General features: G+C 40.4%; 1 protein-coding gene across 1 annotated transcript in view; it reads left to right on the top strand.

The window, feature by feature from the left end:
• The first annotated feature begins 3,207 nt into the window (after window positions 1–3,207).
• The window catches only part of Gucy2f (guanylate cyclase 2F, retinal), an 89,546-nt gene continuing 80,958 nt past the window's right edge, over window positions 3,208–11,795 (top strand). Inside the window, exon 1 of the mRNA XM_028767498.1 lies at window positions 3,208–4,017. Within this exon, the coding sequence (XP_028623331.1) occupies window positions 3,288–4,017 (730 nt within the window). The 5' untranslated portion in view covers window positions 3,208–3,287. The remainder of the gene's footprint in view (window positions 4,018–11,795) is intronic.

Here is an 11,795-nt window from a genome sequence, read left to right as displayed (position 1 = left end):
CATATGTTATGGGTTTTTTTAAAAAGAGAAATTAGACCATATTTTATCTTTCAGGGTTTAGCAATGAATCTGAGATCTTCAGACACATAGTCATCCATGAAGCACCTTTTTTTCTACCCCTAAAGCAGTTGGGAGCATCTCTTTCTAATGCTCACACCTCTGTCTTTAGCGTGTTACTTTCAAGCTTCCTATTTTCCCAAGTTGCCACCACTGTCCTTTAAAACAACTTTCACTGGTGTATGAATGTTGACCACACTAGTTTGGTGGCTCTTAAAGATCTACCAGGTGTGTTCCAATTAGGGTTTCTCACAAAATTAGATGTTGGAGCCAGGAAAACATCCAACAGGGCTACCAGAAGCAAAAATGATTACAGTTAATAATAATAATAATAATAATAATAATAATAATAATAATAATACTTTGGCCTGATCAGTGCACACCTATGCTGATTATCAATCCAGAGGAGAGCCGAGACATTATTTTGACATTTGATTCAAGCTAAGTGTTTACAAATGATTTTTCTCATTATTGTCTCTCTTGAGCAATGAATGGTTTTGAATATATATAGTTTTTTAAATTAATTTTCTTTTGAGGATCTCAGTCTGTACACTGGGCTATCCTTGAGTTTACTTCACTCTTTTTAACTTGGCTTCTTAAATGCTGTGATTACAGTAATGAGCAGTTAATTTGATGTACTGAGGGTATTCCTAGCCTGGGATCAACTTGAATGTGTTGTTTCTTCATTTTATGAACATTCATCTGATTCTCTTTGCTGGGCACTTGGTTTCAGGAAGTCTTAGTCAAGCAGGACCTCTTCTCCATACAGCTGCCATTGTTGTGACTTATTTCCTTTGAAGTTCTGTAAGTGCAGAGAAATCAGTCAGATTAGTATCCTTATCCATCCAGAAATACAGAAAGCTTAGAATGAGAGTAATGCCTTCTCATAAAGTTATGAACATGGGTGCAATGAATTCAACTTGGGAGGATTACCTAAGGTAGCACACAATGGAAAACACTTCAGTTGGTTCTTGAAGGGAGAGTTCATCAAAAGAGCCTGGAAGGAGACAATGGAAGAGAGAAGAGGGAATTCCACACAGAAGGCACTGGATTTTCTAAATCCTAGTTCTGTCCGATGATGTGACAGACCTTTATCAGAGCATGAAGAAAGAAGAGCAGGAGATGGAGTGGTAGAGGCAAGGACTGAAGCATCAGCATTTGTCATCTTGAGTTCTCCAAGCTTGTTGACTTTACATCATTCACTCATTCTTCTTTATTTTCTCATTGTGGTCCTCTAACTTGTGTCCTTAGTCTCTGCTTCGAAGTCGACTAGGCCTCTAACTATCTTTCCCTTACTTGATTTTGCCAAGTGTGATACTGATAAATACTCTGTGTCCTCAACGTTTCATCATCCTTGGAGTATACAGTAAGCTTTTCTTTTTTCTTTGGAGCTTGTAAGTCATTCTGATCTATTTCCTTTCTGACTGCCCTTCAGTCTTGTGGATTCTCAGAGATTTTCCTTGATACTCTTCATCCTGGAGAAATTCATCTTAATTCTTCTGTATCTTCACTCCTATGCTCTTGGTCTGTTATCTCTCTCTCTTTTTTCTTTTTCTTTCTTTTTATAAAAGATTTATTTATTCTTCAGCACATTAGTATTTTGCTTGCATGTATGTCTGTGTGAGCGTGCCAGATCCCCTGGAACTGGAGTTACAGACAGTTGTGAGTTGCTATGTGGGTGCTGGGAATTGAACCAGGGTTCTCTGGAAGGACAGCCAGTGCTCTTAGCCACTGAGCCATCTTTCTAGTCCCCCTGTTATGTCTTATACAAGTGCTTCCAAATTGTCTTTCTTTTTATTCTTGCCAACCTTCCAGACCATTCTCCACACTGATAATAGCAGGCATCTCTGCTACAAGCCGCGGTCATGCACAGCTGGGATAGCTATGAGGTTGGCCCAACTAAAACAAATCATAAACATGTTAAAATGTTATGATTATTTCGTGATTTGGGGGTGGGTAACAGGATCACAAATTTCTCCCACATGAACTCTGTAGATGACAATGTCATATACAATGTCAGAAGCTTGAAAACTCATGATATATAGATCTTAGTGATCTGGCCCGTGCCTTCACTGATTCCATAAATCCAGTAGGCAGAAGAGACAGTTTGAAACTCTGGAATCTAATGTACACTTTTTTATTTGGTTTTATTTTCAGACAGGGCTTTCTTTGTTAACAGCTCAGGCTGGCCTTGAACTCACAGAGATCCTCCTGCTTCTGCTTCTTTAGTGCTGGGATTAAAGGTATGCACTACTACGCTCAGCCAAATTCACATATTTTCAACTCTGTTTCATTCTACACAATGTAAGAAAAAAAAAGAAAATGAAGCACCCTGAATGCCTTCTAGAATGTCCTACCTTGAAATCATAGTTACTGGGCTATGAATCTCTCTTTCTTTTTTTTTTTAACACACATTCTTGAGTGACCTCTTCCCTCCTCTTCTTCTTCCTTTCTCCTGTTTCTTCTTTCTTTCCCTACCCCTCTTTTGTCCCCTCCCTTCTTGTGGTTGAAAGTAGGAAGTTCTATAAGTGGAGAGTGTAGAGATCTCAAACAAGAAGATATCTTTATAACAGCCAGAAATACCCCTTGCCCCTGCTCTCTTCTTACCCCATGCTTCCTTTGCCCAGTTGTTCCTGTCAGTGTGAGCTACCTCAAATAGCACTTCTCTGCATTGTTATGATCTCTTTTTACCTGTCTGTCTCTAGGAGGGCAAGATGGGGGTAAATGGACATCTTACAAACCATCTTGTCTATAACAGTGTACCAAATATAATTCTGATGATTATTCAGGTCATGTTGTAAGCACTTCCCATATGCTACCCATTGTAATTGTTACACAATTGTGAGGTGGACAGTTCTTATTAATGTTGAATCCACTGGACTCAGCCTTGGTGATGGACTGAATGTGGAGGGGTAGCAAACGAGGAGCCTCCATAGTTCTACAGTTTTTGACTGAAGCAAGTAAATGAACAGTGGCTGGAGACAATGTCATCTACTGTGGGGTGAGGGGGACCAGATGAGGAGATGTTTTGGTTGCGGTGGGGAATGGAAAGTTTCACCTTGGGTGACTCCATTGTTTCAAAAGCTACTTTCCCCCCTAGAAACCACAGAAATAGTATAACATATATTTTCCTCTGCTTGACAGGCACTCGGAAACACCACTGTCCATCTCCAGAGGGCAGAGTAATCCTCCAGTATCTCATCACTAGCTTGCTGGAAGGCAGCAAGGCTATGTTCCTCGGACCCTGGCCTTTTTCTCGCCTTCTGTCCTGGTTTGCCATTTCCAGCAGACTGTCAGGACAGCATGGCCTCACTTCCTCCAAGTTCCTGAGATGCTTGTGCCTCCTGGCCCTATTGCCTCTCATACGGTGGGGGCAAGCACTCCCTTACAAGATAGGGGTCATAGGCCCCTGGACATGTGATCCGTTCTTCTCCAAGGCCCTGCCTGAGGTTGCTGCTGCTTTAGCAATTGAACGAATCAGCCGGGACTCATCTTTTGACAGGAGTTACTCCTTCGCATATGTGATTCTTAACGAAGACTGCCAGACTTCAAAGGCCCTCGCTAGTTTCATTTCCCACCAGCAGATGGCCTCAGGATTTGTTGGGCCTGCCAACCCTGGCTACTGTGAGGCAGCCTCACTCCTGGGAAACAGCTGGGACAAAGGGATTTTCTCTTGGGCTTGTGTGAATCCTGAATTAGATAACAAACACAGCTACCCGATCTTTTCTCGGACACTCCCTTCTCCTATCCGGGTGCTTGTAACGGTCATGAAGTATTTCCAGTGGGCTCATGCTGGGGTCATTTCCTCAGATGAAGACATTTGGGTGCATACAGCCAATCGAGTCTCAAATGCTCTTCGGAGCCACGGCCTACCTGTAGGGGTCGTCCTGACCTCGGGACAAGACAGCCAAAGCATTCAGAAAGCTCTCCAGCAGATTCGCCAGGCAGACAGAATTCGCAGTGAGTGCTTGCTCCTGGCTATGGTTTAAATGGGGTTTTGGTGAAAAGCATGTCAATCTCTGAAAGGTTTTTCTGCCTCCATACCCTAGGCTAACACGTTATTCCCTCGTTCTTTATGCACATGCCTTCTTTCATCCATAATCAGAGCCCAAGAATGTGGCTTCAACGGAGCCAATCTTAGGGACTTAATAGAGATTTCAAGAATTCTATGGTCAAATGCCCTTGTGTGCCAGCACTTGATCGAAGCACCTGGTGTAGACGAATGACATCAAGAGTCCTGTAGACACACCCTGTCTTTGTCCTGAGGACCACAGCAGTTTCAGATTAACCACAGCAATGTCCTCTGACGGTTTTGTCTCGGTTTTGTTTTACTGTTTTATGTTTTGTTTTTTAATCATGGAGTGGAGATGTACTTTTGACTTTCTTCATGGGTGCCCAGTGCCATTTTGTCATTACGTCGGTCCTTCTCTCCCTTCCTAATAAAGTAGACACTTCTCCCAGCAGCATGCAGCTCGTTGGTATGGAGGGCAGTTAGGTGGCAAATGAAAGCATAGCAAAGCATGCTTTGTGTTATCATGCGTCTTATTTCAAGGGAAGCTTTATACTTGGAAATGATTCTCACAGAGACAATAGGCAGGCAAAATGTGCCACAGGGGACTCTACTCACCAAAGCTTCAATTATCAACAGGATTTGATTTAATTTGGGGAGGGAATTTTCCTAGTTCTCTAGAATCAGATTTTTTTTCTTACATTTCTGACACTTGGTTTTGATTTTTTTCTTTTCTATCCTTTCTATTTGATTTTCAAAAATAAATGTCCTCTTCGCCTTCCTCTGGAAGTGGCAGTGATGTACAGGAAGGATGCTCATGCCAAACTGCAGCCATTTCATCATTGTAGGACCTGTAGCTCAAGAACCCACTTGTCAAACTGACGGCTTCTAGGATTAGTCCTGGTCCCAGTCGTTTCCTTAACATAACAATGGTCCTGCTAGACACTGGTCCGTCTTAGGCGTGGCTTATAGCCAGAATCCATTTTAAATTTCAAGTGTCCCTATTGCACCTTAATTATGATCATTGCGGGAAGACGAAAGCCAGAGGTTTAAGTTCCAGGAGCTACAGTAGTCCTATAGTCTGTAAGCTCCCGTCTGTAAGACCTTCAGCATTAGGCAATTAGCACAGCTCTGATTATTTCATAGCAGAAATTAGCACCTGTTGAGCATAGAATTATTGTTTTTTAAGTACAAAAATCATTTCCAGAGAGGATCCATGCTAGAAACAAAACAACCTATTTAGTGTCAAAACTTTGTGTTACAGAGATTCATGAAGACCTGTGTCTCTTAAAAGTTTCAGATCCCACTCATTCTAAATACCATACTTTGAAATGATATTTTGGACCCTATCATGAAATGATAAATAAAATCCAGGCTTTATACCTCTTTTGTCATCAAAGCGAGAGGAATTAGGACTGAGAGCTCACCACCACCAATTCCTTTAAGATAGAGAAGTAGTAACCATGTGTTTATTTTCTATATTAGAAGCCTAGCTTTATTTTTTCACTATTCTTGGATTAGCTGCCCACTAGAATTACCTGGGCATCTTTTCAAAAATGACTGAAGCTACCCGGAGAGACTTGAATTGGCCAGTGATGGACCCCTGAGCCAGCGAGCGAGCAAGTGAGGGGCTTTTAAATAGCTTCCCAGGTTCTAAAGCACAGAGTTCAGAGCTGCTGCCTTTAGGTTTTTCAGAATGCAAATAAAGTGTTCCTCATTTGAAGTGACCAGTCGTCTTTGCCTTACTTAATAAGACTGTTTGGTCAGAATATATATATATATATATATATATATTTGATGATGATGTGCATCATCCCACTAAAGGGATCGGAAATTTGAGAATGAGTTGGGAACACAACAGAGACTGTTTAAGGAGCAATGGAAGACCCTGCATAAAGATGGCAGAATCAAGTGGAGGAAGGGAACTCTGAAAAAGACAGTGCTGACAGTGATGATAAATCTCTACCCTCCAGAATACTATTTCTCTATCAGCAAACTCAAATGAGTCACAATGTGATGAGGTATGGAAACAGAGAAATTGGGTTGTAGGCTGGGCTGTAGACTGAGTATGATATCATGTTATTTCTGTGTATAGTGAGCAAAAGAGTATGGGTTTCCTGCAACTGGTACAATTCAGTGTTTGGATTTTAGTCTGTGCCAACCAGTAGGTGAGATATAGCAGTAGGAGTTGGAAAAGAGAAGTGAGAGTTTTAGAAAATAGACCTTTAGGTCAATGCAAAGAGGTCTTGTTATGCCATGAAGCCAAGAGCTCTCAACACTGTAACCCAGGTTCCTCGCAGGATGATAAAGGAACTCAATAGTAAGGAATTTTTCATAGGAGTATACTTCATAGCAGTGAGAAGGGGCCCATTCCTTTGAAGAGATCTGGTAATAGTTGTAAGGTTGTGTCACAGTAACAGTGATAGCTTTCCTATATGACAGCGGTAGCAGGTGGTGGGAACTGGGAGCAATAGGGATGGAAGGAAAAAAAGAGAAGGTACTGCTCCATATATTTCTTTTTTTTGTTTCTTTTTTGTTTTTTGTTTATTTCGAGACAGGGTTTCTCTGTATAGTTCTGGCTGTCCTGAAACTCACTCTGTAGACCAGGCTGGCCTTGCACTCAGAAATCAGCCTGTCTCTGCCTCCCAAGTGCTGGGATTAAAGGTGTGCGCCACCACCGCCCGGCTGTTCCATATGTTTCTTATAAATTAATGTTTCTAGTTAGGCCATATTATTGGCCCTTCATTGGAGTTAGAGGGAATGTCTTTCTGAGAAACAAATCTGAATCATGGTTACACAGTACAAAGGCAATGGTTAATTAAACAATAGAGTAATAATAATAAAGCTAAATACTTTTGGAAGGGAAAACAATAGAGGCTTCATTAGATGTTGGGCCACAGAGACAATAAAAGCTACCATAATTCATTCTACCTTACATTTTACACAGCACTCTACAGTTTACAAGGTATGTACACATCGACCAAGCCATTTGTCAATATTTCCCAGGAGATAGTTGTTTTCATCTTCAAAGTTTACAATATCTGTGAGGCTCACAAGAGCAAGTAGATAGGTGTAGGCATTATTAGTATCAGGTAGTAGAGGCAATGCAGCTTTAGAGTAGGTAGATTCAGCCTTCCCAAGGTTAGCGACTCACTTCTTTTAAATCTTGGAAGTGATTGCCAATTATCTCTATTTCTAACAAAGTCAAGTGGAGGTATTGATCAAAGACAAAGACCTCAATTTGCAGTCAGAAATCCTGTGTAGGATTATGTGGGTTTTGCCCGGTGCCTGGGAACCTAACTGAGTGGGTAAGGGGGCCACAATTCCATTCTCTCCCTGCTCCTCCACCCATGAGCCCCGCTGGAGGTTTTTGTTCCTTGACACAAAGGAGCATTCACTCTCCATGGCAAAGCACCTGAGGGATTGCGTCCACCCAGGAGGGGTTCCTTTTCCCATTCCTACAAAGGCCAGCAGGAGGAACTTACCTCTAGTTCTTCAGAGATCTTTTCAAATGACCATTTCAATTCCTCCTGTCTTCTTATTTTGAAATCCTTTCAACTTGAGCTTACCTGGTTGTCCACCAATTGGAGTTTCCTTTAAATCCTTCCAAATTGGAATTGCTTTATTGTGCCAGTCAAAATGCCCTTCCCTTGTTCTCCCCAAATTAGATACAGTTTTCTTTCTTTATAGCCAGGGCTTGACTGGCTTCTTTCCATCGATTACATTCCTCCAAATGAAAGAATAACTGATAATACCTAATATTTATTAAGTGTTTATTATATCCTAGGCATTTGGAAAGGACTCTTCATTCAGTTCTTTCAATGTCTCTATAAAATAAGGCCAATTACTGTTTCCCAGTTTTATGGGTAAGACCTCTAAGGCAGCAAGATTAAATAACTTGCCTGGCATCATACAGCTAGTGAATGGGAAAGCTAAGAGATAGGCCTTCAGGTTTATCTGATATAGTGGCTCTCAAATCTAAGTGAGCACCAGAATTTCCTGGAAGGCTTCTTCAAACACTTTACTGAGTTTCTTTTCCAAGGTGTCCGATTCAGTGAGGCTAGGGTGAGGTCCAGAATTTGCATTTCTAGTGAGTTCCTAAGGGATGCTCATCCTGCTGATCCACAGACTATACCTTGATAACTGACCTATGAAAGACCTTTACTGCTTCATCGCTGCTTGAGATATGCTCCTAAAACACACACGTTGGAGAGAGTCTCTGTTCTCTGGATCATATATAATTCAACCCTTCTGATTTTCTTTTTTAATTCAAAGGTCTACTGGTGAGTGATTTTAAGTGTCCCCAGGTTGCAAGGTTTAAGCCCTTGCAATCACTAATAACAGTGATATTGGTAATGCTGGGGTGAATGGTGTTAGTCCCGATAAGGATTTTGATATAAACTTTGCTATAGACAAATGTGAATGTCCATAAATGTAGCTGGCAGGAAGACGGCCTGCATTTATGAACACTATGTCTATGTCGGCTCTCTCTCTTCCTACAATCTTCCCTCCCTTTAGTCAGTCTTAACAAATCATTAAACTGAAATGGGCTAAGATGAATGTGGATTGAAGAAAATGGCACAAAAAAAAAGTCAAAAATACTCGTGGAGGACAAAAGAATGAGGCTTTTTGTTGCTTTTGTTGTTTCTTGTTCTTTGTTTTTTTTTTTTTTCCAGACAGTGTATTCCTGTGTCTCAGGCTGTTATAGTCCAGGCTGGCTGTGCACTTTAATATTTCATCACGGTCACCCTGCCCACTTCTTACTAGTGCTGGGATCACAGGAACGCAGAACAGTGTCTGACATGTTTTGTCCTTTGAAGAATATAAATCGCTATCTTAAGGAAATAGTAGGTAGAGAATTTCAATGTAGGAAGAGAAAAAAAAAGAGTAGAGGAACCCAGGAACTGGCTTTTTTTTTTTTCAGGCTTTCATGACATTCCTTTCTAGTAATACTGAAGATGAGAGAGGATCCTACAGTGCTTATCATGGGGGAGTTACACAGTCTGAAGACATGGCTGCTAGGCAGCTCAAGTGGAGTACACATATACCAGAGAAAGTGCTTGCTTCATCCTCATAAGATACGATCTCCAGAGGATGTGTTTTCTGCTTCTTGTTTTGACTATAAAATGTCTTGACTGTTAACAACCGAGATGGAAACTCACAAATTAATATTATTTAGTGACCACCTGTTGACCTAAACCTTGTCTAGGATTTAAGTTTTTTTTGCATACTAATCCTTTCCTGACAACAACTTAGAGGTCAAATCCCATTTTAATGAATGTAATTTTGAGATAATAAAAGCTATTTAGTAAAAACCATCTCGTAGAACAGATGCATCCATAAATCCCTGTGCATGAAGCACTCAATCTATTAAATTAAGATGCTGTTGTTTGAATTCAGTATTTATGCTTTCTACTTTAATTGTGTCCAATGGCAAGTTCTTGTCTTGCAAAAATAGAGGCCAGAGATCGTTCAATTTCAACATTTTCATATATTTTTTTTAAATCTAAAAATGAGAGAGAAAGGTTGGGCTGGATACTTTTAAGTTGTCTTTCTAGTTTTGGAAATTTGGATCATTTTTTAAAATGTCATTCATATGTGCCAATGAGAAAAATAGAGATTCAGATTGAGGGGTAAGATAACAGTTCTCAGCATTACATATAAGCTTGCCAGTATCTACTCATGTAAGAGTATAGCTTCCAATTGCTCTGCTTTCCTAATAGTACAATGTGCCCATGTCTCTTGTCTTCATGGAACATTTAAAAATGCAGGAATGCAGATTCTTTCTTCCTAGGAGTTTGCTAGCATGCAGACATCTATATAAACAATGTTTAGTGTGTGTGCCTGTTCATGTGTATCAGAATAAAAAGTAAATAGGACACAGTCTCTGACCATAAGAAGTCTACAGTTTCATAGAAGATGCCGTCATACACAAATTAGAGCAAGAAATACTGTGGGTATCATGGTAAAAGCCAGTTTAGGGTATAGTTGTAACTTCAAACTTGTGCTAGATCTAACTTTGAGTGCAAGAATTTTATTGGTGATTGTTTCCAAGTATAACACTCATGAGGAAGAGAAAGCCGGAGAATTAGACAGAAAGAAAAGAACAAAAAGGGCCTTGTTCAATCCATAAGGGGTACTCTGGAGCTGGGACAACTAGAATTGAGATAAAGAGTCTGCAGCTTTCTACCACTGTGTGTAGACTACTCATTGTGTAGGCTGACCCAAAGAAAGGGTACAATGTGCTAATAATTGTTTTAGCAAGCACCTTCCCGGGAGTGAGAAAGCCTTGATTTGTAGTTTGCTGAATCCCATAGAGTAAATCACCATCACCATGGCCAATTTCAAGCTAATAACATGTTGTTTACTGGCTTACAGATGTTCTGAAAAATGTAACCATAGATTCAGTAAAGTCAACCCCAGCCAGATTCAGTTCACTGCTGAAGGCATCTGACCTTGTGAGAGGCAGCTCTCTTCAGCTGAGGTTAATTATTGGTGAGGCATTAGCTCTCACATGCTAACGTTCTCAGCAGTTAGGGGGAATGCATGTCAGTCCTGAAGTGTGTGTCTGGATGGCATACCATAATAGCTCCTTCTGTGTGAACTGAAATATTTGTATCTCACCAAACACAAAGCACTTTGTTTTATTTGATGTTTTCCATGCACTAATTTCAATATCCCTTAAGGAAATTAAATGGAACTGTGTTTGGTAACCTTGATCAAGTCAGTTTATCATTGCCTTTGCTGGAGAAATGCCAACTGACTTTCTTGCCAAGAATACTGACGAACTAGACAACTACCTAAAGCACGTTGTTTAGTCCATATCCTTCCCATCCCCAACCCCACCCAACAGACATGTGACTTGACTGATTGGGGCAGTGAATTCATGTTTGGTGGTGTAGTCAAACAGAGAGGGTGAAGCTACTTTTAATTTCTCTTCCCAAACCTAATTCTTGAATTGCCAAACCTCTCTGGTACCACACATTTCCCCATTTCTACAGTGGGTAATTGTTAACAACTGAAGCAGAATTCTTTGTGTGGCTCAAGACATAGCTCCAAAGATATATCTTTAGAGAATTCAGAGGAAGATCTGAACATCTGAGTATGTGTAGATCCTCTTAAGGTATTTATTTTGTAGAAACCAATGGTCATTTAATAACTCAAATTTGGCCAGGTTGTATGTGTATTGTGCATGTATCTTTAAGATCCATCGTATAACTTACTGGGTGCATTCAAAATTGAGAGGTGGTGCCTCTAGTTCCAAAGTAAAACTTTCCAGGAATATTTAAAAAGTGTAAAGAAAGCTTTTGAAAACACGTGAAGCAATACAGTAATGCCAAAGACGAATCATTGAATGTAGTTAAGCACACTTAGTTCCTGAGATTAAAGGTTCCACAGAAGCATGTATAATTAATATTTACCAGTGGTGATAGGACTTTTGCTTTTCTTCAAGGAACTCAGAATGCTTGCCAGGCATTATCTAATTAAACTACTCAATGTACCTGTGAAATGCATTGGAATCTGCATTTTAAAGATGTGGGCACTGAAGCACAAGTGGGCTTAAACTAAACTCATTTAGCATGCCAAGGACAAAATTGGATATAAGACTTTCAGTCTCATGATCAAGCCGCCATTCTTCAACCGTGGCCCACTCTAATCCAGTCTATTCTAGCATAGCCTTGCCAAACAGCATAGTTTCATAAGTCTAGGAAGAATTAAATTGAGTGCA

Source organism: Grammomys surdaster, unplaced genomic scaffold, assembly GCF_004785775.1.
Source record: "Grammomys surdaster isolate TR1022 unplaced genomic scaffold, NIH_TR_1.0 173, whole genome shotgun sequence".
NCBI classification, from domain to species: domain Eukaryota; kingdom Metazoa; phylum Chordata; class Mammalia; order Rodentia; family Muridae; genus Grammomys; species Grammomys surdaster.
Note: the sequence above shows the minus strand (reverse complement) of the source record. Positions and strands in the feature narration are given on the sequence as shown.